This window comes from Clupea harengus, chromosome 9 (genome assembly GCF_900700415.2).
Source record: "Clupea harengus chromosome 9, Ch_v2.0.2, whole genome shotgun sequence".
Lineage (NCBI taxonomy): Eukaryota > Metazoa > Chordata > Actinopteri > Clupeiformes > Clupeidae > Clupea > Clupea harengus.
In genome coordinates this window covers 17,953,641-17,980,958 of record NC_045160.1, presented here as the reverse complement: position 1 = coordinate 17,980,958, position 27,318 = coordinate 17,953,641, and the positions used below count along the sequence as shown (strand labels likewise).

Sequence of the window (27,318 nt, the reverse complement as noted above, 5' to 3'; positions counted from 1 at the left end):
TGGGTGTCAACACATTCGTGTTTATTTCTCAAAAGAGTGAATACAGCTGGTGTTATATGCTCTTTTTAAAATTCCCTGTACATGAAATGCCACACTGGCACGATAACCTCCTTACTGACCTGTACACATCTGCTCAATCAGAAACTTATAAGGCATATATCTCAGTTTAACTGTACTAAAAGCAATAACCTCAGGAAGTATGAAAGATATAGAGAGAAGAAGAAGAGAGAGAGAGTGAGAGAGAGAAAGAGAAAGAGAGAGAGAGAGAGAGAATCAATTTAATTAAAGATTCCAAAAGTGATTAAATAGAATACTGCTCACATCTGTTTTTTAATAATTTCACAATAAATATCTACGTCCTCTACGTGACACAGTAGCAAATATACAAGAAAAGATGAATTGTAGCAGAGTATGTGTGTGCCTGGCCTATAGGGCTCCTACAGAAACACAGAAATGGAGGTTAACCCATGGATGTATTGTTTGTGTCCTGCTCCCCCGCTGCTCAAGGTCACGCTGACCTTCACCTCATCCATATATTTCTAGCACTCTCCATTTCCCAAGTGGTTAAATCTTGCAGTATCAAAACACATCAGTTTTTATCATGTTATGGATAATATTGTATGCGTTGTCATAAGGTTATAAAACCATGGCGAGTGATGACGGTGAGACTACTGTGCTGTGAGGTGGAGTGCTTTTGAGGCTCTGAGACTCTGAGACAGTACGAACACAATCAAGGTGTTAGGGACTTTATGCCAGAGGAATAGGCCATGAAGATTAGACGGCGTCGAAGTCCTGAATGCTGGATTCGATGACTTCAGGGCTCAAGACTCTACCCATGAAAATAATGGACCCTGGAAAAAAAAAACAGGAAGATTAAGAAGAATAGGACTAACCTTAGAGCTGTTTTTTTAAGTGAAATGTTCTTTCTTTTCTTTTCTTTTCTGGAACATTGTTAGTTCAAAGTGGAGAAATGTTCTCTACACGAGTCCCCGGGGGAGAAGTTAATTGGCAAGGTAAGCGGTACCTTGAGTTCAGGTAGAAAAAACTGTCACTGCCTCAGTTATACAAGCATGTGTTATGTGTTTCTAGGTGGCAAAGGCAATTGCTTTGTGTGTGTGCGTATGTACCGAAGCCCTTACCTGTCTTTCTGCTTCTAATGATGAAGAAGAAGGGGTGGTCTGCCATAACCTGGGGGTATAGCACTAGATTCCTTGTGAGCGCAATCATACCTGCAGGATGGACATATTATCAGTAAGACTCCTCCTCAGTAAAAGACCACACGTCTAACACGTCTCACATGCCCCTCTGTGCTATGTAGAACACACCCCTCACATACCCCACACACATACCATAGCAAACAGTTAACAGGAGGGGGCACTGTTAGCATTTGCTGCTATCTATGAAGAATTCAGCAGCTATAAATAGTCAAACGACAGTGTTGCACAGCAAGACAACAGACAGGGTAAGTGAGCATGGGAAGAGTTGAGACGCAAGAGAATGCAAAGAGAACGCTAATGGCTAAGTGGGCTGAGATGAAAAGGCCAAGCGAGACATGGGTGAGCAATAAAGTGAGAGAAAGAAAGACAGACAGACAGACAGACAGTGTAATATCTATATGCACGTTTAGAGTAGGAAGGGAGGTGATTATCAAGGATGGCAGATTAAAGTGAGGCGTTCACCTGATCCTGCAGCACCCTCAGCCCCCTCCTCTGACACCTCCAGGTACGCCTTCTGCACAGCCTTCCCGATGAACAGATCCTTCCCATCTGAGGCAGCCAATAGGTCAGCACCATGAAGAGGAAGAAGAGAAGAACAGATGGAGAGTAGGGAAGCTGTCCTGGCAGCTGATGCTTTATCAGATGTAATTAACAAAACAGGCATGTGTGATGCCTGTGAATGTGTTAGTGTGTGTGTGTGTGTGTGTGTGTGTGTGTGTGTGTGTGTGTTAGTGTGTGTGTGTACGTGGTACGTGTGTGTGGTGCCTGTGAATGTGTTAGTGTGTGTGTGTGTGTGTGTGTGTGTGTGTGTGTGTGTGTGTGCGCGTGTGGGCGTTCATACGTGCGTGTGTTTTTAAAGAGTCCCATCAGTCTGACTGACTGAGGAGGTAGCTCACCAGGACAACCCCAGAACAAGCATGTTTGATTGGACAGTTCAATCCATCCCTTCTGCTTATCAGTCACTTTTTTGATCAAAGAGCCATTAAACGGGGAAACAGGGCATTGCTTGGCGAGTAGATAGCATATAAGACAATCTAGAATAATTTTGTATGTCTTTTTAAATTGCCTCTATTCATTTTTCATTTTGATTGTCCCATGCATCATAAAGGATATACAAAACTGTCTCATAGCATGTGAGCTCAGATTTCCTTTAGCTAGACTTCTCTTTCTATTCCATCATCGCCTAACCTTTGGAGGGAGCCTATCATTAGACCCTACCCTGTGGTGGGCCAGTGAAGCTGGGGGGAAACGGGTGAGAGGACCAGAGCCACAGCAGATAAAAGCTATCAGGCAGTTATTTTTAGCTGAGGTATCAGGCGTGAACCAGACTTGCAGCGTGGCACTGCAGGAAGCAAGCTGCTGGCATTTCCTGTAATTAAACTGTCACTTCGCCCCTTCTGCACTGACCAAATACTCAGTGCAGTGAATTTAGTTTGGTAGAGTTGGAGAGCATAGTGGTGTGTGTGTGTGTGTGTGTGTGTGTGTGTGTGTGTGTGTGTGTGTGTGTGTGTGTGTGTGTGTGTGTGTGTGTGTGTGTGTGTGTGTGTGTGTGTGTGTGTCTGTGTGTGTCTGTGTCTGTGTGTGTGTGTGTGTGTGTGTGTGTGTGTGTGTGTGTGTGTGTGTGTGTGTGTGTGTGTGTGTGTGTGTGTGTGTGTCTGTGTGTGTATGACATAGAGAGTTTATGTGGGCTGCATGTGTGTTTGTTGATAGCTACCGGCCATGTCAGTGGTTATGCCAGAGAGGTCTGCATCCTTGGTGAAAATGTTCTTGATGCCCAACTCCTGCAGTGTGTCCCGCAGGTCAATCTTCTGCTCCACCTTGAACCTGCCACACACACACACACACACACACACACACACACACACACACACACACACACACCCCACACACACACACACACACAGACACACAATCACACACACACACACACACACACACACACACACACACACACACACACACACACACACACACACACACACCAACACAGAAACCTCAACCTATCAAACAGTCAAAACCATGTTCCAAACAACAAATTACAGGAACCAATGCACCAAACTGTAGGCAGGCAGGCAGGCAGTGCTATTCTCAATGGAATTTTAATAGTACAGTTTCTTCTTTTGCCTTAAGCTAAGTGCACTAACAAGATGGTTGTGAGAGTGGGTGAGTGGGTGAGTGAATTGAGATTCAGGTCAACAGAGTTCTCTTTCATATAGCATTCTGCATTCCCTAAACTAGAGGAGGAACATGGAGTTATTTCTTAGTTTGTAATCTGAACTACAGCATTAGCCTCATATATGCAGCCATTCCACACTGGTAGCCACTCTTTCTTGGCAATCCTACCTAGGCAGGTAGACCTCCACCTTCTGCCTCTTGACATTGTTGGCCCACTCCTCCAGCAGAGGGGCTTTGATGATGGGCTCCAGGGTTGCCAGTGGCACCTCCTGCCTGGGCAGCACAATCATCATGCCCATGTCTTCACCTTCGTAGGGCATCTCCAGCACCTGGTACACACCTCCAGCTTCTGTGCTGCCGTCACTGAACTCTCCTGTAGAGGGAGAGGGTGGTTTTAGTAGCCCACTGAGGGGTTGGAGGCGGTGTGGAGGGAGTGTGTAAGTGTGCGACACAGACTAGAGGTTACAATAGGACAGCAGGGCAATGATGAGACATTGAGGACATGCGTGAGGGTGGAGAGTATCGCTAGTCTGAGAGTGAGAGTGTGTGAGTCCAAATGAGCTGGGGAGAGTTTGTGTGGTGTTCACTATGTGTGTGAGTGAGTTTGTGTGGTGTTCACTATGTGTGTGAGTGTGTGTGAGTGTGGTGTCTACTATGTGTGTGTGTGTGTGTGTGTGTGTGTGAGTGTGAGTTTGTGTGGTGTTCACTATGTGTGTGTGTGTGTGTGTGTGGGTGTGAGTTTGTGTGGTGATCACTATGTGTGTAAGTGTGAGGTTGTGTGGTGTTCACTATGGGTGTGGGTGTGAGTGGGTGTGAGTTTGTGTGGTGTTCACTATGTGTGTGAGTGAGTGAGTGTGAGTTTGTGTGGTGTTCACTATGTGTGTGTGTGTGAGTTTGTGTGGTGTTCACTATGTGTGTGTGTGAGTTTGTGTGGTGTTCACTATGTGTGTGAGTGTGTGTGTGTGAGTGTGTGTGAGTTTGTGTGGTGTTCACTATGTGTGTGAGTGGGTGTGAGTTTGTGTGGTGTTCACTATGTGTGTGTGTTTGTGTGGTGTTCACTATGGGTGTGTGTGTGTGTGAGTGAGTGTGAGTTTGTGTGGTGTTCACTATGTGTGTGAGTGAGGTGGTGTGGTGTTCACTATGTGTGTGAGTGAGGTGGTGTGGTGAATATGGGTGTGTGTGTGTGTGAATGTGAGTTTGTGTGGTGTTCACTATGTGTGTGTGTGAGTGTGAGTGGGTGTGAGTTTGTGTGGTGTTCACTATGTGTGTGAGTTTGAGTTTGTGTGGTGTTCACTATGGGTGTGTGTGTGAGTGAGTGTGAGTTTGTGTGGTGTTCACTATGTGTGTGTGTGTGTGTGTGTGTGTGAGTGGGTGTGAGTTTGTGTGGTGATCACTATGTGTGTGAGTGTGAGGTTGTGTGGTGTTCACTATGTGTGTGAGTTTGAGTTTGTGTGGTGTTCACTATGTGTGTGTGTGAGTTTGTGTGGTGTTCACTATGTGTGTGTGTGAGTTTGTGTGTGAGTGGGTGTGAGTTTGTGTGGTGTTCACTATATGTGTGTGTGAGTGGGTGTGAGTGGGTGTGAGTTTGTGTGGTGTTCACTATGTGTGTGAGTGTGTGTGTGTGTGAGTGGGTGTGAGTTTGTGTGGTGTTCACTATGTGTGTGTGTGTTTGTGTGTGAGTGGGTGTGAGTTTGTGTGGTGTTCACTATATGTGTGTGTGAGTGGGTGTGAGTTTGTGTGGTGTTCACTATGTGTGTGTGTGTGTGTTTGTGTGGTGTTCACTATATGTGTGTGAGGGCAGCACATGTCTATAGGAACAAAATCAATAGGGATGGGTAAGGGATATTTTGAAGATTTCTAGCAGAGAGGGGGCGGACGAATGTGTGTGGTGTGACTGAGCTATGCGTGGTGTGTGGTGTGTGGTGTGTGATGTGAACATGTGGTGTGTGTGCCTGTGAGTGACTGTGTGGGGTATGTGCTAGCTGTGTGAGAATCCAGCTCCTTATTGTGGTGATGAATGTAGGACAGGGTGTGTGTAGGAGTCCACACAGCAGGAGAGAATTTGCAAGCTTTCATGTTTTGTGGCAAAAGACAGAGTGCTAAAACAAAGAAACAGGGGAATGAGAGAAGCCAGAGAACAAGAGAGAGAGAAAGAGGGAGAGAGAGAGAGAGAGAAAAAAAGAGGGAGAGAGACAGAGAGAGAAAGAGGGAGAGAGGGAGAGAGAAAGAGGGAGAGAGAGAGAGAGAAAGGGAGAGATAGAGAGAGAGAGAAAGAAAGAGAGAGAGAGAGAGAGAGAGAGAGCTCATCTAGAGCCTGGTTTGGCTCTGTAGTGCTTCTAGTACACAGGCACTCCACCTCAACTCCACATCACCCACTGCTGATGTGGATGCTGCAGCCCTCAGCTGCCAGGTGGCTTACAAGCAGACAGGGGAGAAAACAAATGGGAGGATCAGAGTGTGGCAAGGAAAACATGACTATACAAACACACACCCAAACACACGCACACACACGCGCGCGCACACACACACACACACACACACACACACGCACGCACACACACACGCACACACACACGCACACGCACATGCACACGCACACGCACACGCACACGCACACGCACACACACACACACACACACACACTGCTGTGGAAGGGTGTGTGAGTGAATGTGTGTGAATTGCTGTGAGAGAATGTGTCAGAGTGAACACATACGCACATCCACATACAAATTCACATATTCACACTGCTATAAAAAGGGCACCAAAATATGTTGTCTGATTTCTTTTGCCTCTGACTTTGGGCAGAGCGCTGATGCAAATGAAGCGGCAGTGATATATGATGTGTCTGCAGGCCCTCTCTTCCATGCCTCGATGACTATCACCAGGGCAAGACTACAACACAATTATGTCGCTCCATCTTTCTGCACACACACAGACACAGACACAGACACACACACAAAGACATACACACACACACACACACACCAATTCACATAGTCTCTATCTCCATCATTCTCTCTCTCTAAATGCTTGATTTAGAGTGCTGATTATATGCATGTGTGGCTTGGTAGCTGGCCGTGGTCCTGGGATGCCTATGGTGGAGATCACGTGTGAGCGATGTCTCCTAACACCCTAGGGTTAGGGTTAGGGTTAGGGTAACCAATTTCCCTAGGGTATTAGGGGTAATGTGAGCTTAGAGCTACTCGTGAAATAGAGGAGAATGGGGAGGAGATGGGATGTTTTACTACGCCGGAGCGTGTGACATATCGGTCAGGTAAAGAGGGTTTAAATCTCCTACAAAGCGAAAGTGGAGTGAGTAACGGCTATCAATCATCCCTATGGGCTCCTCCTCCTCTTGTAATTTATCTGCCCCCTGAACACCAAAAACACTTTTCCCTTGTGGTAACACTGATATGATTCCAGCAAGTCATATGGCTCCCAGAGTTGCATTGTTAAGAACAGTTTAGTACACAATGCCTGAAGCTGTGGTGAAACCTCTCTACCTACCGCTACTATGCATCTACAATCATCCTGGAGGGGAAATGGAAATTGCTACACTGCGTTTTGTGCATTCAACAAAGTTAACCAACGATGCAAATTTAATGAGCGACCGCTCCTGACGTTAAGCACTTGAGCGAGCACAACCCATGCTTTTTTTTGCTTATAAATAAACATGATGTCAAATCAGGGCATTGGGTCTTCAACGTCTTCATCCCATATTCTGAATGTTCTGGGCACTGGCCGTCTCTGGCACATCATTCCACTCCAGAGTAGCATCTGCCATTTTTTCCAAATCACTACTGTTTCCCAACGATTTACAATTTCTAGGTTGCATACTACACATTCAATCTTTTTTTATCACATTCATATTCACTTTCATTCCACCCTCCTCTCCTCCCCTCAAGAAGAATTCTTCAAACCATATGTTTGCCACCTTTTGACTTGTCTGGTAACACCTCTCCCTCCCATTATTCCATTCTTTTGTACTGACATTCCCCTTCCCATCTCAAGAGACAGCCAGGTGGTCATCCCTGCTGTCTCCGTCCTCCCCTCCACCTCCCAGACTTCTCCCCTGCACCCACCGTAGTAGAAGTCTCCTTGCTGGTACATCATGAGGGTCTGGACCTCGCTGCCGTCATCCTTGCTGAAGGAGAAGGTGCGTGTGTTCTCCGGTCTGAACTGGTTCTTCCAGCTGCCCCGGAAGTAGATGGCGTTGACCAGCGTCAGCCGCGTCACGCTGCTGAAGTCGTCCGCCGACAGGAGCTCCCGGATTTTGCCTGCATACACCAGAGAGACGTTAATAAGACACTAATGCAAAGCATCAGCGTGTGTGTGTGTGTGTGTGTGTGTGTGTGTGGGGGTGTGTGTGTGTGTGTGTGTGTGTGGGTGTGTGTGTGTGTGGAGATTTAACCAGGTGGAATTCATATTCATCTCTCACTCCCTCTAAGCATCTTTCTCATTTAGAGAAATCCCAGGATTTCTCTGACTGAGGGAAAAACGAGGATAATCCCCCAATTTTTAGGATATCGGAGAGGAAATTAGGAAATTAATTTAGGCCTACCAGAACGAGAGAGCCAGCTCAGGGCTGCTTTCCATTTGGAGGAGATATTCGCTTTTAAAAAAGCAATTTTATTTTCTACAAGATCAGGTTTTGTGAATGTCCTGATCAAGTCTGATGTCCTTGATTTGTTTTCTAATGGTGGAAAGGTCAGTGCTTTCCCTTGACTGAAAGGTCTTTTTTGCCCATCATTCTCTGAGATGATGCCGCCCCACCCACACAGCAGCTGACAGTACATCAGCTCTGGCCTAGACCTGATATGGACTTGTCCGACACCAGACCCGGTCACATCTGATCCAGAGTCAGTTGCTGTCTGAGCTGCCTCCTCTACTCTACTCACTCTCGGTGTGGTTCTCCACCCAGCTGTTGATGCGCTCGGCCACAGCTGCCGACTCCCCGAAGTCCACCGTCTGGACCTCGGCCCGGAAGTATTTCTTCATGAGGTGGAGGAAGTCGGGGTTGAAGTGGACGCCCTGCTGCAGGAAGAGGGAGTTGGCCAGCTTCAGCACGTACTGCTCCTCACGGACCGACAGCGCCTGGGTCAGGTTCCGCAGGAGGGAGAGCTCCTCGTCTGGAGGAGAGGATGGATGGATGGATAGAGAAATACATAAAGGGTGGGTGAGGGAGTGCCGTTTGGTTCGTAGCAACAGGCCATGCAGAAACCAAATGGTTTTGGTTGTCATGACGAAAGGACATGAACAAAATAGAAAATATCTTTAAAAATGAAGTCACTGATATGCAACCTATGACATACTTAATACTTATTGATGAAATTACATGAATTAATGTAAAGCAAATGTCATGGAAACAGGGACTCCAAAACAAGCTGTGCAGATGGGTACTGCAAACGATCAATGTACACCTATATCCATGTACACCAACGTACATAGCTGCTGGAGGTGGTAGTGTTGCTTGTTTGTGTGTGTGTGTGTGTGTGTTTGTTTGATGACTGGTGTGTGTGTGTGTGTGTTTGTGTGTTTGTTTGATGACTGGTGTGTGTGTGTGTGTGTGCCATACCGTCTCTGAAGTGGCTGTAGCCCATGGCCTGTCGGATCTCCGCCAAGGAGCCTCCTCTGGCCCCCAGCTGCACCATGCCCAGGCCCAGCGCCACGCTCAGGGGGGAGAAGATGATGTTGTCGTCTCCCCCCGTGGCCTGCAGCTGGTGGTACAGTCTGACAGAGAACTCGGCGGTCACATCCTCGGGAACGTCCGTTGCCCGACAACCAGACCCCCACAGCAAGAGCAGAGGCAGGAGTCCAAGAGGAAGCATCATCTGAACAAGGGGGCTCTAAGAGGGGAGAGGGAAAGAGACAGAGAGAGTGAGAAAGAGAGAGAGAGAGAGAGAAAGAGAGAGTGAGAGTGAGAGTGAGAAAGAGAGAGAGAGAGAGGGACACAGAAAGAGAGTGTGTTACTTGGGGTAGGGGTGAATGAAGGAGAAAACAGTAGCAGAAAAACAAATCCATCTACAACCATAAATTATCCCGAGCCTGGTACCCCATATCTAACAAGCAATCTTCACAACGATAATGGCCTCCACAATGTCTGTATTGCTATACAGCTACCTTATCAAGGGTAATGCCCTCCACAATGTCTCTGTCATTTTGGGGGCGGTTGTGAAAGTGCCCGTAATGGTGTGTGGCTCAGCGGTTTGTGGGTCTGTGACTGAGCTCTGGCATCAGTGAATCTGCAGCCTCACCCAGCGTGTGTGCCATGAATGATTGAGCAGGCTCCTCCCGAGCTCTCCTCCTCCAACATCCTCTCCCCTCCCACCGCCTCAAACACATTACCCACAGCACCACCCCCCTTTGACTGGTTCAGCATTACTGATCTTTACTCTCCCCCTGTCCCGCATACACACACTAGCGCATGAGAACACGTGCATACACACACACACACACACACATACACACACACATACGCACAAAGACACCTTTTCACACACCAGCACTCCATCTCTCTGCTCCTGTGCCCGTTGCCTGGCAACATTGTTTTCTGCACAAACAAAGCAAACAGGAGCGTGTGCTCTGCTATGCGTGTTTTTGAGCTGCAGGGGGAGGGGGGGGGGGGGGGGCAGCAGGATGTGTACATGTGTGTGTGCGTGTGTGTACAGGCACGTGTCCAGCATGTGTTCATTCCCTGTGTGTCCACACCTCAGCAATAGCTGCAGCCCATTGTCCGTCTGCTTGTTTACTGCGCTGTGTGTACAGTGAGTGCTGGGGCTTCCATTGACAGTGCTGACTACAATGCCATTGCACCTCAGTGGCCGATCAGCACCACAGTTAACAGGGCCTCTTCCCGCCCTCCCTGACTTCCCTCTAGTGATCCGTGGCAACAGTAGTGTGGCTTACACATCCAGGTGCTGCATAGGTAAGAGACAAAAATCTGTCAGGGCCCAAGGCAGTGAATGTTACCTGTGATGATAATGCCAGACACAGCCATTAAGGAAAGAACTGACAGCAGCAAACAATAGTAGACGGCTAGACATAGATCTGTAAAAACGACTTCATTGCCTTACAATCTATGATAGCACTGGACTGACAGCAACCAAAATAGATGGGCCATTAAAATCCTGTCAACTGCCACCTGTCCACCCTAGCTTAGCCTAGAAAGTTCCTTTCATCTTTCTAAGGCTTACAGATACCTCTGTTCCTCATATCATATCTAGAATGTTCTGTCCTTGGGAAGGGTTCAGGCAGGTTGCTGGACACGTGTGCCACCTCACGTGGGCTGCCTGGTGCTCCCATGCTCTGTAAGAGGAGCTGTTGTTTAGCGGCTCCTTCCAAGGCTGGATGTTTTCCAGTCGTGACCAGCAGAGGAAAACCGCGGTGTGGGGGAGGAGGAGGAGGAGGAGGAGGAGGAGGAGGAGGGGGCACACCTGAAAATATCAGACCTGTCTGATAGTCTTTTCTTCTCCTGTTGTTTTGGCTGGCGGCGGAGTGTCAGCCTGTGCTCGACCTGAATAGCGTCCAAAAGAGCTCTGACAACTCCGCTCCCACAGTCAGACCGAGAAACATCACAGGAGAGCCAACTTCTAAAATCTGCCTCCGTGTCAATCACACAGCCGCTGCGTGGAGAAGTATTGAAGCATTACTCATTCCTCACACACACGAACACATACACACACACATACACACACATGCAGGTTGTTGTGATGAAAACAGAAGGTGTGGGTGTGAGGTGTCATCTTCTCCACACTGGTCCACGCCTGCCAATCAGTTACATATGCACTTCGTCAGTCAATCAAGATCGCAGTTCTTCCATTTTTCTTCTACCTGTTTCCTGCCAAATCCATCCTTCTCCCCGACACACACACACGCACGCGCACACACCACTCAGGATGCATCGGTTCCAAATCTATAAGTATCTAACCACCATTCTAAAACTTCTATTCAGACCCAAATCTAAAAGTATCTAACCACCCCTGATGAATGCTACCAACCCCCACCCCACACTCGCTAAAGATGTCTCTTTCTTCACGTCGCCTGAGAGTGCCCACTTTCCCTCTGCTCTCCCTGTGTGTGCGTAGGGGACCCCCCGAGGCTCGCTTCACTCTGGGCCTCCATCTGCAGGCATTTCACATCGCCCCTCAGAGAGCGCCAGCACCAGCCATGCTCCAATCTGCCTCCAGTCCCCTGGCCAAGGGAGCTTCAGCGCAGGCCAAGCGAGCGCGAGCCATGCTGCCCACTCTCTCAGGTCAGCAGTGACAACACGGCCTGCTGCTCACCGAGTGGGAGTGGGGAGACAGGTAGAAGAGGCAAGATGGAGGGAGCTGAGTGGGAGTGTGGAGGCAGGTAGAAGAGGCCAGATGGAGGGAGCTGTCGGTGGCGGACAAGAAAGGAATGATGGTGGGGATTGGGGGATGGGTGGGGCTGTGGGTAGTGGATGTGGATGTGCTCTACATTTCTCTCATAACCAGAGACACTCTCACACCATCTTTGCTTTCGGAAATGTGCTCATGACTGTGTTTCCTCTCCCAGTCGCTTTGCTTCTCACAGCACACTCATACACACGCACATACACACAACAGCCCACACACACACACATACAAACACACACACACACACACACACACACGAGTGTATACACATATGCACAGACACGCCAACAGAACCATGCCAGCTAGTTCTCTTGTGACCTTCTTCTCTCTCATCTCGATCCCATCCATCAACCCCCCCCCACTCACTCCAGACAGGGCGGCCCAGATAGCACAGATACACTGCCACCCCTTCCCTCTCCTCAGCACCTCTCTGTACCTCCAGTGGCAGTGGAGAAAGGAGAGATGTAGAGAGGAGGGCTGGTTGGGTAGCTAAAGAGCCATTTGATGGGTGACTGGAGGAGGGAAAGAGGAGAGGAGAGGAGAGACGAGGAACGTGGGAGAGGAGTGATGAGGAAACAGGGGGCCTGCCACCAGTGCCGGTCAGGTTTAATTATGCTCTACTTCAGGGCTGACACAACCCTACTGAGCACTGGCTGAGTACCAGCCTCTCTGCCTCCACACAACACCACTACCAGAGAGAGGGAGAGAGAGAGAGAGAGAGTCAGAAAGAGAGAGAGATATGTATGCTCCTCTGCTTCCATAGAACACCACTACCATAGAGGGAGGAAGAGAGAGAGAGAGAGAGAGAGAGAGAGAGAGAGAGATGTATGTCACTCTGCCTCCATAGAACACCACTTCCAGAGAGAGGGAGAGAGAGAGAGATGTATGGGAAAGAAAGGATAGAGCAAGTGGCAGATAAGTAGAACAGAAGGAGGAGGAAAGAGAAGAAGAAAGGGTAGGGAAGGAAGGCACAGAGGGACTTGAACAGAGAGCAGAGAGGACAGAACACAGATAAAGAAAGATAAAAAAAAGGAAACACAAGAGCTTAGTAGGGGAAATATGAAGGGAGAGGCTGGCAGTGAAGGGAGTCGAGGGAATTGAGTGGAGAACAGGTGGAAGAGAAGGAGCAGAAAAGGTACCACGGGAGAGACGGGGATGGCTGCAATGAACTGTGGAGTCAGAAGAGAAATATGCTTTCAATGCTTATGCATCCTCCATATAAACACAAACAACACTGTGCCCCAGTCCTTCTTGCATTAAGCCTCTCACAAACATGCTTATCCAGCCTAGACTAAATCAACTTGTCTGCGCTTTGTTTATAAGTAGCTCTAATAGTGTAGTCGATTACTAGATTACACTAGAAAATATATCTTATCGCCTAAATTAACATCCAGCAAGACATTGGCATGATGATGATCTCTCCCTCTCTCTATCTCTCTCTCTATCTCTCTCTCTATCTCTCTCTCTCTCTCTCTCTCGCTCTCTCTCTCTCTCTCTCTCTATCCATCTGTCTATCTATATATCTTGTTCTCTCCACTTGCGTCCTCTTACTGCATCACCCATCACTTCATCTCTTAGGAGGAGATAGCCAGGGTTTGCTAGGCTCCTGTCAGCTATGCTCCCGTTCCCCAGAAGTTAAAGCGGGCAGCAGAGGGTTTGATTGCCAGTGAGCTGACATAAAATTGGAAGCTGATGCATCACTCTGGTGTGGGTGACGACTGCAGTCTTCAGGCGAGCAAGAGCCCTTTAAAGCATCTCAAAAGCTTGCCGTTGCACACAGGGACGAACTGTGAGCGACTGCAAAAACTTACAAGTGGAAAGGTGTCAAACCCAATTATGTGGGCTAAAGAATATATGAACTCTGGGTCTGTGTGTGTGTGCGTGTGTGTGTGTGTGTGTGTGTGTGTGTGTGTGTGTGTGTGTGTGTGTGTGTGCATGCCATCATTTTCTTGGTTCTTCTTTAACAGCCAAGAGCACAGATAGTATTGTTAAACCAGACCTAACATTTGGGCTAAATCTAACATCCTCTTTACTCTCTGACCTTATAGGAAACAGACATATATATAAAAAAAACACATTTAGAGTAACTACATACACATACATACATGCAATCTCCCAGCTTAGGGACAGAGGGAGAGAGAGATGAAAGATGAAGATGAGAGAAAAGAGGAGGGAGGAAATTAGGGAGGGAGGTATTGATAATGAGTTTGAATCTGTGTCGGAGAAAGAGGGTGGAGGAGAAGAGTGAGCGACTGATGGAGGAGGTGTGGGGGGGGGGGGAGAAGAGTGAGCGACTGATGGAGGAGGTGTGGAGGAGAAGAGTGAGCGACTGATGGAGATGGTGTGGGGGGGGGGGGAGAAGAGTGAGCGACTGATGGAGGAGGTGTGTGTGGAGGGGGGGGAGAAGAGTGAGCGACTGATGGAGGAGGTGTGGAGGAGAAGAGTGAGCGACTGATGGAGGAGGTGTGGGGGGGGGGGGGGGGGGGGGGCTGCTGGAAGGGGCCGTGAGGAATAGAGACTGGATCCTTGCAGCACTAGCGCTCGTCATGTTTGAGAAGAGGGCGTAATAAAAGCACATATAATCCTCTCATGTTTGTTTGTCACAGAGCCAAAGGGGGTGTGCTGTTCTAAATTATCCCCATAAACATAAAGTCTGACAGTGCAGAAACCAAATCATGGTCAGTAAACCAATTCATGCCAATCAGGATATGCAGAAATACACGTATTTATATCAATTTGTGTCTGTTTGGGTGATTCCTACACACTTTCTTTCTTTTCTCAGTCTGTCTCTCTCTAGACTGACATTCTGTATTGATGAAATATGACAATTTGCTCAACCTAAAGCTGCCTGTGTGCATGTGTGTGTGTTTGTGTGTGTAAGACAGAGAAAAAGGGAGAACGAGAAAGAGAAGAAAGATGGGGAGAGAAAGCACATACGGGAAGTACAGGCTGCGTGTCAATGCAATGTGAAAGCGCTGCGAATAACAATCAGCTGACTTATCCTGCACTGACAGAGACACATTAACACTCGCTCGGCTCCCCAAGCCTGTTCTGCCTTCATCAGACACCATCAGTAGACCAGACCTCAAGTCCCTACCCGCACCCGACTCATCCCCAACCGTAGCACCACTGCAAATACAAATCTAGGTAATGGCTTAAATACACCCCCACCTGGGTTTTAAACCTAATTAAATGCTAATCAATAATAACCAGCTTTACAAAATTGAATGTGGAGGTTGTCACCCGACAGCCCTCTCAGATTAGGTCTCAAGGATCATGGATTGAGGATGAAAATACCCATGATGCAATGCCTTATGTCACACCTATGGAGAGGCAGAAATGTGTCAGGTGCTGATTAGTGTTGTTTCTGCATTCTTCCATTCTAAGGTACAAAGGAATGGTTCATGCTTGTTGTCAGGAGGCCTAGCATGCCAGTGTGTCAGTGGTCCATCTAATTCAATGACACTCTTACAACAGTAATGAAACCTTTCTTTTGTTAGATTCCACACAGAAGCATAAGAAACTATGTAGCGCTCACTATGTGTAATAACAGGCACTGCCCCTATTGCGTAAATAATGAGCCACTGGTTAAGTAATGCACCGGATGCTGTGGTCATGTGAGCTCCTCCAGGAATCCCGTGCCACTCCTCTACCAAGGGGGTCACCAGGTTATTAATCCCTGCTAACAGCCACACAAAGAAAGGAGCCATTCAACCAGAGGGGAGCAGAGATTGCCTCTGCCACACCCATCCCACACATCAATCAGAGACCTGCTTGCCAAGGTTCCTCAAGTCCAAACACAGCATTGGAGGGCAGTATGTGGGGCAATGACCCCCCCCCCCCCCCCCCCCATAACCCACACCCTCAACAACCTCAGGTGCCTGCTGTGGGAATGCTATGACAGAGTTCACCTGTAATTGGATCGCCTGCTATTTAAGGGTCAGTGGGTGGATTAAAGACCTGCGTGCCTGTTCAAACCGCACCGAGAACATAGAGGAAAAAGGCCAGTCAATCTCTACGCAGCACAAAGGTGAGAGGGGATGTAGAGGGAGGCGGGAGAATGCAAATGTTTGTTCCACATGTTGTTCTCCCCTCTGTGGCCCAGTGACCATGGGAAGAGGGCTTTGGTGTGGGGAGGGAGATGCAGTGAGGGTGATAATGAGTGAAGGATTCCAGCTCCAGCTGCCGGTCATCCCTGCAAATTAGCAAATTGCCCTCCCCTGCGCTGCAGCAATCAATCCAGAGATCAATACCTGGGCTGATAGGTGCTGACCCACACTGTGTGTGTGTGTGTGTGTGTGTGTGTGTGTGTGTGTGAGTTCACATGTGTATGTGTGTTTGGGAGGGAATTCCCAATAGTTGGGTAATTTTATATCAGACTGTGAGAGAGGAAGTACTCTCTCTCTCTCTCTCTCTCTCTCTCTCTCTCTCTCTCTCTCTCTCTCATACACACACACACACATACACACTTAGATGTTAATCCCACGGGCATCAGCATTTGAAGGACGAACCTGTTATTTCCCAATCTGTCAGGGGACAGGCTCTGAGATATAATTCCACAGAATCCACTAGTGTGGATTACAGTGGTATAAAACAGGCTTTCAAGAAAAAGAAACGGTCATCCCTCTCTTGGCACACTTTCTCAATCCCCACACAGCCAGATGTGCACGCATGCGGTCTGCATCCTGCAGTTGTATCGCTCAGTGTTGCTCTGCTTGACTTCCAAGCATTGAATTATTGAAATGAAGTTAATGCAGATACGGCGATCTGATAAAGGAAGGCAAATGCTGAAAACTATCAGAGAATTGTCACCAAGGCCACTGAGCAACCTATAACATTGCCGCGGAGGATTTGGACGAATTTTGAAGAGGGATATAGATGATATTGATCAAGATTAAGATGAAGATCTTCTCATTGTAAAGTCGATGAGATAAACAATTAATTAGAATGTACCTTAAACATTAATGCCTACTCTCCTCCACAAATCAACAATTAAATACAATACGATCTGTTTTTTCTTCATCGACGCTGTTTAATGTAGGCTGATGCTTTGGAGTGTAACGCCCCATGCACGCGCCTGAGCTTCTATTGGAGGAAGCGTTGGGAAATAGGCTATACACCTGATAACAGCAATATAAGATATCTAAAAAACACTTTTGGAAAGATATTGATACAATTAAAAGGGGCTTTTAGTCTAGCCTACTTTAAAAAAAAAATCTGTGCATGTAACGTGCATTCAAAGCCAACAACTGTAGGACTCGGTCTTGTTATGAAGACTAGATGCACGTATAAAGAAAGACAAATTGTGACATGAATGAGATGACTAAATATTTCAATAATAAGGCAATAATAAGGTATTACTTTTTTCATTCGGTAATCATCCTCAGGTAATAAAATGAATACACTTGAGCTGCTTCAGTCCTCGCATATTATTCTATGGATTACAACCTCAAAATATCTCGTGAATGAAACTGAAAACATTACCAGCATAAGGGATTTCAACACATGTTTGAGATAAAAAAATTAAATCTTACCGAATTATATTGGAAGTGATGCTGTACTACGCGTGCGTTGCCTGTCTTGTCCTCTCCGTTGCCGCGGCAGGTTGCTCACACAGTTTAATATTTTCGCAGCAGGTCCGTCCCTCTGCAGTTGTTGATTGGTTGTCTCAGACTCTATGGGCTAGCCTTCCTATCTCTCATCCCCCATAAGTTTATTTTTCATTGTGGTTCCTGTTGAGTAATAATTCTTTCATGTGACTGAGTTGTAACATCCTCAGCTGTAAATGAAAGAAATATGTTTCGGATAACGAAAGGTCAGAAAACATGTAAAGTAATATTCATAAAGCGTATTTTTCTCATCAGTAACAGTAAAGTGATTTGTTGAAACACCTGTCAATCTATTCCAAATGCACCAATAGTTGTTCCCAACAAATTTAGCTGGGGCATGTAGTTTTACTAATCAGATATAATAGTGTTTACTTACAGTCTCCACCTGTATAAAAGACTACAATTTGGCAATATTTCCTCTCACAACGCACAAGCTTCAAGTATGGCGCTGTCTGATTGGTGTTTACAGAGGGCCAGGCCACTCGTATTCTAATCATGCAGAAAACTTCCGTCTTCCACAATCTGGCAAGTTAGCTTGATAAAAGAAAACAGTTTTTCGGTTGAAGCTAGCAGTCAAGGGTAACCACAGACGCCTCCAATCAGGTAAGTTACAAATCAACAAAACACTTAGCCAATGTACTCTTTTAACAATGTGAACTAAAATACAAACAAAGTGTATAATAACTTAACTACCTGCCTACCCAGTTAGCTAACCATGGACCCTCAACGAGTAACTTCTTCAGCTAACTAGCTAGCTAGCATGAATCCTCTAATAGCTCTCGGCAGCTAGATTGCTTTCACTACCATGAATAGGCGTTAGCTACCTAACCTCACAGAATAGTAACTGCTAGTTAGCAAACTTCTGCCACCAACCAAGATTAGCTCCAACATTCCATGGTTTACTTGGCCGAGACTCGGAATAATCGTGGACGATAAACTGTGAGATTACTAACGTCATATCAACATGCTATCTTAATAGACAAGAAATATAGGTAGCCATCCAAACTATCTCAGCTAGGTTAACATCGCGGTTGTTGTCCACTGTTCGTCAATTACCAGTGATTTCGAAATATGAAATATACCTAACGTGAGGTGTGGTGATACATTTCCGTCAAAATGTAACTTCAGGCAATGTCTGCCTGCCATTCAGCCGATGGAACCATAATAATAATGACCCCGGTTGTTCTGTTTGGCTAGTGTAGTGGGCTAGCATACATTTGTAGCTGACAAACGGAGCTGATAAATTCAAGTTATTTCTGGCTCGCATTTTTTGTCAACAATGGAGCTTACGTTGTGACTATAGAAGTTGTTGATATCTGCGTCAAGAATTACTTTCTAGCATCTAACTAAAGTAGATAGCTGTCTAGCTAGACGTTTCCTATAGGTTTCGTTTTCTGATGTTTAGCCAGCAGGTGAGCTAATAAATGCGATTACGTTTGATATCCTTTGATATAGCTATTTTATCAACTGTTAACCTCTCATTTTTGCTATTTATTGCTGGCAGTTATTGCTTGCCATTTCCGTGTTTGTGGAAGTAAATGATAACGAATGCGACTGAAGGATAAAGCAAGTTAAGGTTTTTTAATAGTAATTTGTGTAGGTCTTACAACTGGACGGGTTGCTCTTAAAGGGATCGTACTCATGTACTGTTGACGTTGGACTGAAGGCAGGCTTAACCTTGCATTATTGTTGCAACATTCCTCTCCACGCCATCCATTACTCTGTCTTCATTTGTGGAGATGCTTCTGAAACTTTTAATACTTTTGATGTTGATATGTTCGAGAATTTAGACTTCAATCTACTCTAACATGATTTTTTTTAGTCAATGCTATAAGAGCTGCCAGAAAAAGTGCTTGAAATGCCAATTTCACCAAGTGGATTATTAGTATAACTGTATCTAATAACATAGAAAGAAATTTAAAGGGAAAACCAGGAAATGTCTATTGGGATTTGTTTGTAGACTGTCTGACATCTACTTACGAATCTACATGTATGCCAGCACTGAATAGATGATTCAACAAGCTTTTGGATCATTTAAGAGTGAATTACGGTATGCAGCAAAGATGTCATATCACATCTACTAATACCCTTGTGTGTACCTGGCACACATTACATTTCATTTAGCAGAATCTTTTATCCAAAATGACTTGCAGTGTAGATATAGGCTACATTTTAAATAAGTAGCCTGTGTTTGCTTCCTAGGAATCAAGCCTATTATCTTGGTGCTGTTAGCACCTTGCTCTACCAGTCTATCTGCATGACGTATCAACAGATTTAATTTGTAGTGTTCTTTGATTCGGCAGAATACTTTTTTTTACCGTGGTGACTTTCACAGGTGTGGGGAACAGATAGAAGAGTGGGGTCCATGACGCTCTGGCTCTGTTTAACTGTCTGTTGGCCTCGCGCCAGAGCAACCATCCTCTTGCTAGTGGCCCTTAATGTGGACAATGAATCCAGAGGGTATAAAAAGAGGTTTAATAACCTGCCAGTAAAGCTTTTCATTTTATGCGTTCAAGTATGTTTTAACGACCTAAAATAACAGCTAATGAGACGAGATGTCTATACACCATGTCGGGGAAGTGAGCCTCCTGAAGGAGCATTGTTGGCTGTTATTGGTTTTGAGACTAATGAAATGAATGGTGATGTTTCCACTGACCAGACACACACACACACACACACACACACACACACACACACACAAACTCGTACACTTTGAATCTGAAGGTCTAACATGTTTAGTGTTTTTCCGAATGGCCTTTAAACACACTGGTGTAATTGGCCCGGTATGGAGCACTGTAGCAGAGTCAGTCAGCTGGCGGTAGTGGTGTGACGGAACATGAATGGGAGCACTGTTACGTGGGGCGTGACAGGATTTAGGGGAGAGACGGACGTGGCAAGAATGAGGTCTTTTTCACCCTTTAGTGAGGAGAGGTGTGTCACGGAACGTCAGTCACTCTCCTGTCTGCCAACCTTTGTCCGCTCCACTGGGGACGTGCTCTTAGAAGGCCAGGCCTCCCTGTAATTCCAACTGCGCCACATTAGCAATGGGTCGCTCTGTGTGTGGTGACGCCGCCTTGCCGCCCGGTGTGAATGTCATCCAGATAAGATGCTCTCCCACACGGGGTCCAAAGGCCAGGTCGGCTGCCGTTAGCCTGGGGCTGGCCGTGTCCGGCTGTGGGATACCAGGCTTTCTCAGCCTCAGTCAATGTGTCACTGTTTTTTAAGGGCACAGTGACTTATGTGTGGGTGAAAACTGATCTCTTAATTGGTAGTGAAAGGTGCTTTGATTCACTGGTAGATACGACAGTTCCCGGGCGATGTATATGTCATGGTGACTTAGCACACTCCTTCCTGATACAGGTATTAGGGCAAAGTGCATCAATATAAAAGGGGATGGTGGACGATGGCGTCCAAGGCTCATTCATAGGGATAGTGGAACGCTTACCTGTATGTCCCCCCCCCCTCCCCGGGATGGCACCCCGAGTCCTTCTGCTGAAATGGTGTGCCTCCGTTAAAGAGCATTTCTCATGGTGCTCTTATGAGTGCTGCAAGTTACTATTGAAATGAGACTCCCCACCCCATCCACCTCACACCCATGTTCTCTTATCTTTGGCAGGCATCGTCTAGGCTCCTTCCCTCAGGGTGGTGCAGAGACCGAGAGAGAGAGAGTGAGATCCGCCTCCATCCCCTGCTCCTCTCCACAAGGATGACAATGGAAGAGATGAAGAATGAAGCCGACAACACCTCCATGGTCTCCATGACCCTCTACGCCGTCATGTACCCTGTCTTCAGAGAGGTAGGACACTCTTGAGGGGGGGACCTCTTTGACAAACAGTCAGGCACACAGTGACCTTATATAGAGAGAACAGGGGAAATCTCTCGGCACTGTACACGTGTTTTGACGCCACACATAATCCTATATATGTACGTGAATGTAGTGTTGGGTGTTTTGTTTCTCTAAAATCTCAAAGGCAGCTTTCTGTGCTCCTCACCCCAAAGATTCATCACAAAAGACACTTTTGTGAAATTAGAAGAGATTTCAGCAGACTTTGCCGCAGGGTAATACTATCAGAAGTTGTTACACCGCTGGGTACTCTCAGTGGTCTGACAGGAAGGGTGATTACTTAAGCAAAGAGTCCCCTCCTATTTCAGCATGATCTGTGGCATCCTTCAGCTGGGAACTCACAGTGATGCTGTATTAAGTAGGCCTATGCTTTCAGTATCATGGGCTTAAAGAGCCTGCTACAGGAATGTGAAGGACACTTACAGAGGCTTTCAGTCCCGACTGATTAGCAGGCCCGAATGGTGAAAGGGTTCTGCAGACGTGTCCCTTCTGGCCCTCGGCTGTGATTAGGAGCCGTAGTGTGGTTAATGGTGTTGGCCTCAGATGGTGGTGTGTTTGCGGTTAGCAGGTGTGTGTATGAGTGTGCGTGTGTTTTGTGAGGCTGCAGTGTGTGTGTGAGAGAGCAGACGATGCCTTCAAGCTTTTCCCTCAAACCGCAGTCAGAGTAGCCCACACAGTGCTGCAGATGAGCAGGAGCCGTGTGTGTGTGTGTGTGTGTGTGTGTGTGTGTGTGTGTGTGGACCCCTGTTTGTGTGTGAGGAGCCCTGTGTGTGTGTGCGCGCGCGTGAGAGAGAAGTGGATGTGTTTGTCAGGCTTGTGGTGAGGTAGTACCTGATAATTGGCTTAGCTCATATCCTTTCATGTAAATGACTCTGTTCTGAGGAAGCCCAGGCGTGCTGCTGCGTCTGCCCCTCCCAGACACCAGTCAGACACATAGAGATGGCAGCACACAGACACCACAGTCAGACACATAGAGATGGCAGCACAGACACCACAGTCAGACACATAGAGATGGCAGCACAGACACCACAGTCAGACACATAGAGATGGCAGCACAGACACCACAGTCAGACACATAGAGATGGCAGCACACAGACACCACAGTCAGACACATAGAGATGGCAGCACAGACACCACAGTCAGACACATAGAGATGGCAGACACCACAGTCAGACACATAGAGATGGCAGCACAGACACCACAGTCAGACACATAGAGATGGCAGCACCGCTGAGATTGCATTTTCACTCCTAATCCATTGCCAGGGTATAATACCAGTGTCATGCAAATATGTAATCCTGTTAAAATGCACACGCGTAATGAAATTAAAATGCAGATGTCCTACTGTCTAGACAAGTGTGAGCCCCCTCTCTCTCCCACAACAGTAGTAGACACATGCACTCCCATTTACTAGGTCTGCTATGAATTTAGAACTGGCTTTTATCGGGAATGAAGACTGTGTGTGATGGTACGATTATGTTTATATGTAGCAGTAATGAGAACTTTAATGAAACAATTTTTTTATCATTCTCTCTCTCTCTCCACCTCCACCCTCTTTCTCTCCATCCCACCATCTTTCTCTGTAGCTGGAGAATCTGAATCTGTCTGCAGCACAGACCCTAAGGGCGGCTTTCATAAAGGTAAGAGCGCATAGTGATTTAATCCCTTCTTACTGTAGAGATCCCAGTTGGAACAAAGACCACAAATATATATCAGCCACGCTAATATAGCTGATATACACCTATGCTTAATCCACAGTGGCTCCATTACTGAGTGTCTGATGTGATCTACACTAAGCATTACTTGTATGCTTTGTGGATTGAAAGAATGTACCAAAATGGCTGTTCTGATGCAGAACATGCTCCCACTGCTCGTGCGCACAGACATGTTTGTCATTCCTGACATCCTGTCAGATATGTGGTTGTCTGGAGCTAGCATGCGTCCCTGATGGTTACTACTGAGGCTGTCTCTGTTCTGTCACATAGCATGCGTCTCTTATTTTTTTTTTGCTCATGGAAAGCTTGAGAATCCTCTTTGGGTGTGCTGCCATGAAAGGGCCTGAGAAGAGATGGAGCACTGTCTGTCTTGTTACATTCATTTCAGATGGAGACAGAAGGTGCAAGATGTCTAGAACAGACATGTTATTATTTTAGTCCAGTATTCTAAATAGTCTGGAGCTTAATTATCTTAATTAAATACGGCAGTACAAGAATAACCTGTCTAGAAAAAGTATCAAATGATTTTATTCGCTCTGTCTAATCACAGAATTTGTGCTGTAAAATCGATAGCAAATTTGTAATGGATTCGAGTGAGAACAATTTACCAATATTTCCTAATGTTCATTCAATTTGACTACTTTTAATTGATTCCGATTATTTGCCTTGCATTTTAACGCAGCAACATTTAACACACACGCACCATCGTCATGGAAGGATTTTAGAACTTGACTTGATCCTCGTTGTAATGCCTTGTTGTCATGTGGATGTCACTACACAGTCAGTCAGTAAGGTTGAAATGATCTCCTGTGTAAGGTGTTGTTATGTTACCAACCCCAGCTTCACTGCTGTCTTCCCTGAGCAGGCAGAGAAAGAGAACCCAGGCCTCACGCAGGACATCATCATGAAGGTTCTGGAGAAGAAGAAGATGGAGGTCAACTTCACAGAGTCTTTACTGCGCATGGCTGCGGACGACGTCGAAGGTGAGAAGCTGTGCGTGTGTGCGTGTCCATCAGTGTGCAGTAGTGATCGTGTGACTATATGTGGTTATATGCCCCCTATCATTAACTATCAACGGAGCTACACGTTAAGCATGCTGATTACTGTTGTTGTTACTGAATTGTTTTTAGCCTTCACTGCTCATCAGCTGTTGTTGAAAGATGCAGTCTGTGGTCCCACTGTTTGTCTTCTCTCTGGTAGTCTGCTGCCTGTTCTGTCCGTTGGCATTAAGTCTGGCCAGGTCCACACCTTAGCTGATGCTAACCCGGGGCATTGTGCATAAGTTCAAGGCTATGATGTTTGTTGTTACACAAAACACTGACATGGTGATGATGTGCATGCTTCTGCGCCTAGATGGCGCTGTTCCATCACATATAAGTCTGCTCAAATGCAAATGCACGATTTTCTCCCCCTCTGCTTGTAATTTAATTTTCTCCTCAACCTGAACAGTATTTTTTTTCCTCCAAGCTTTCGCTCGCTTGCTCTCTCTTTTTTTTTTCTTTTTTTTTCTTCTTCTTCCTCTTCCATGCCATCTTCAGATTTATGTTGCTAATGAATTCACGGCCACACACGGCAAACGGGAGCCGGCGCTGGTGTTTGAATTCTAAAATTACCTGGGCCATTAATCCCGCGCTGTCCTGCTCCCAGCGTAATCTCAGCCCCTCGCCTCTCTCCACTGTAATCCTTTCCCCCTGTGCTGGACAAACCTGTGTGTGTGTGTGTGTGTGTGTGGGAGGCTCACATGCATGTGTGAAGTTGTATGTAAGAGTGCTATGGTTAAATCCTTCATTGAGGGTTAAAGTTTATGATGACAGATGGGGAACGAGTTAGAAACTAATAGAACAGGGGATTAATAGGACCATGACTATGCCGTGCATGAGCGCTTTTATGAGGAGTTGGTTTGTAATGTCGTATGATTAAGTTTTAGAGGTCCATGTATTAGGGCTGTGAGTGTCTTTGTATGCAACCAGTTGAGTCTTACAGGCAAGCTGTCAGGTAGGCAACAGTGTGCTGCAATTGTAGCTTCTCCTGCTTTGAACAGCTTCAGCAGACCTGCAAATACCAATTTCCTTCAGGACCTCTCTGCCCTTCTAGGACTCAGAAAGAAGGAAACTGAGTGAAAGCTTGGCCGTTACCCTGGTGACTGATTGTGTGTGTGTGTGTGTTGGCAGAATACATGATTGACAGGCCTGACCAGGAGTTCCAGGATCTGAACGATAGAGCGCGGGCGTTGAAACACATCCTCAGCAAAATCCCAGATGAGATCAACGACAGAGTACGCTTCCTCCAGACCATCAAGTGAGTACCCGTGTACAAGCACGCACACAGGGACACACACACACACACACACACACACACATACCCACACACACACCACAAATAAGTCAAAAGAGTCTGTGTCTGTGTCTGTCTCTGTCTCTCGCTCTCGCTCTCCTTCTCCATGTCACCACATCTCTCTTTTAGAGGCAAATGAGAGTTTTGCATACTGGGCTCACATTTTTCAATTTCATTATATTTCATCTTTAGTTGCTGAGTCACACTGTAAGTAACTTATGCAGTAAGTCACTATTTAAAATCCAAAAGTTTGGATTGGAAAACTGAATTTTGAGTAAGAGAAGTTTCCATTTGCAAATGAGTTGCAGACTTCTCTGCCTGGAGTGTGTGTGTCTCTGTCTGTGTGTGTGTGTGTGTCTGTGTGTGTGTGTGTGTGTGTGTGTGTGTGTGTGTGTGTCTGTGTGTTTGATCCTTGTCCTTGCGTTCCCCAGAGATATTGCCAGTGCCATTAAGGAGCTATTGGACACAGTCAACATTGTCTTCAAGAAATATCAGTACCCGAACAGAAGGGTAAGGAACTACACACACACACACACACACACACACACACACACACACACACACACACACACACACACTCTCTCCTTCAAACATTCCTATTCAGACACTCTCCCAGCCTCACACACTACCTGACGTGCCTAATTAATTTACCTTCCTCAGCTCACTTTGAGTCACGCAGAAGTGGTCTCTTTTCTTTTTTTTTAGAAAAAAAAAAGAAAAGGGGGGAAAAAAACTGAATTTGGAGGTAATGAGGCAAGGAATCTTACTGTGTGTTTTCCAGGCACTTGAACATCAGAAGAAAGAGTTTGTGAAATACTCCAAAAGCTTTAGCGACACGCTGAAAACATACTTCAAAGACGGAAAGTAAGTCTCCCCACTCCTGACCTTATTCCTGTTGTTGTTATCTTTGTGTTCATCTTGAGGGCCATTCTTACAGATTTGAATTTCATGCGTGTTTTGCCCCCGCCTCAGTTCAGTGTGGTGTCTTATGTGGGATAAACCAACTTGTCACCACCAAGCTCAGATCCCAAAACAGTGTGTGTATATATATATATATATATATTATATACTGTGAATGGCCTTTAGACTAAGGCGCATCTTTTGGTTAGTTTGAAATGGAACTATGTTTATATCTATATGCTCTTTGAATTTAAAAAGTGACTCACCCTTTATGTTTCAGAGAGTGTTTATGGAGTTACATGTTGAAAAGAAAATGTATATATGCTTTGTGTTTGCACTCTGTGCTAACCTCTCTCTCTTTTACTTTTTCTCTTTCCCCTCACATTCTTCCTCCATTCTCCCCAATCCCTCTTTCCCCTCACTCTTTTTGTCTTCACAGGGCAAATAACGTGTTTGCCAGTGCCAACAGGCTCATCCACCAAACCAACTTGATACTCCAGACCTTCAAAACTGTTAGGACTGCATAGGACTTTTTTTTAATTATTATTTTAATAAAGAGATGTTGAATAGGATCACGTTTATATGAGCAATGTAAAGATTTTATGAGCTGTATAATTTATATTGGCACTGCTTTGTGGGGAGGGGGCTTTTTTTTCTTCTTTTTATTTTTTTTAATTTTATTTGCTGGAGTGGCCAGTGTTAATATGAATGCCCATTCACTGGGCCCTCTGTTCATGAAGTACCACTGGTCCAGGATCAGTGAGGGCTGCTGGTGTGTAGGAAAGTGTCATGATGTGCACAGGCCTATGACTGCTCCCAGATCAGGCTCCACAAGCATGGACCTGAGTCAGTAAAAAGCCTTTTGCAGAGAACGCTAACTTCACACACACACACCCCCCCCACCCCCACACCCCCCACACCTTGGTCCTGCGGAGTAGAACGGCAAACTCAGAAAATGAAGAGCCTTAAAAAGAAAAACAGAACGTGATGGAACATTCCTTTAGACCATGCTGTAAATAACGTTTTCCATTTTCTCCCCCCTTTCTTTTGACCCCTCCAGAGATGGAAGGGGTGCAAGTTGAGTGTATTTAATTTGATGTGTGGTCACAAAACTGTTCAAATAAACAGCCTGAGTATGTCAGAAATTTT

The 27,318-nt window shown here is 46.2% G+C and overlaps 2 protein-coding genes across 4 annotated transcripts; one reads left to right on the top strand and one right to left on the bottom strand.

Annotated features, from left to right (window-relative positions):
- On the bottom strand, positions 1-18,849 carry serpini1 (serpin peptidase inhibitor, clade I (neuroserpin), member 1). Of its 3 annotated transcripts, none has more exons than XM_031573712.2 (10): positions 18,459-18,849; positions 17,302-17,546; positions 8,968-9,238; positions 8,291-8,521; positions 7,475-7,669; positions 3,561-3,765; positions 2,932-3,041; positions 1,680-1,766; positions 1,140-1,229; positions 1-851 (listed from the first exon to the last, which is right to left on the bottom strand). In XM_031573712.2, exons 3-10 carry the CDS (start codon positions 9,221-9,223, stop codon positions 775-777), a joined length of 1,251 nt encoding a protein of 416 aa, XP_031429572.1. In that variant the 5' UTR covers positions 9,224-9,238; positions 17,302-17,546; positions 18,459-18,849; the 3' UTR covers positions 1-774. The 3 variants fall into 3 exon arrangements, with proteins under 3 accessions (XP_031429572.1, XP_031429573.1, XP_012679505.1); XM_031573713.2 differs by having other exon boundaries at positions 17,302-17,499; XM_012824051.3 differs by lacking the exon at positions 18,459-18,849 and having other exon boundaries at positions 17,302-17,570.
- Positions 17,803-27,318, top strand: LOC105897195 (programmed cell death protein 10-A-like). Its single transcript, XM_012824096.3, has 8 exons — positions 17,803-17,979; positions 20,993-21,172; positions 22,807-22,860; positions 23,801-23,918; positions 25,107-25,233; positions 25,701-25,779; positions 26,051-26,133; positions 26,609-27,318. Exons 2-8 carry the CDS (start codon positions 21,083-21,085, stop codon positions 26,694-26,696), a joined length of 639 nt encoding a protein of 212 aa, XP_012679550.1. The 5' UTR covers positions 17,803-17,979; positions 20,993-21,082; the 3' UTR covers positions 26,697-27,318.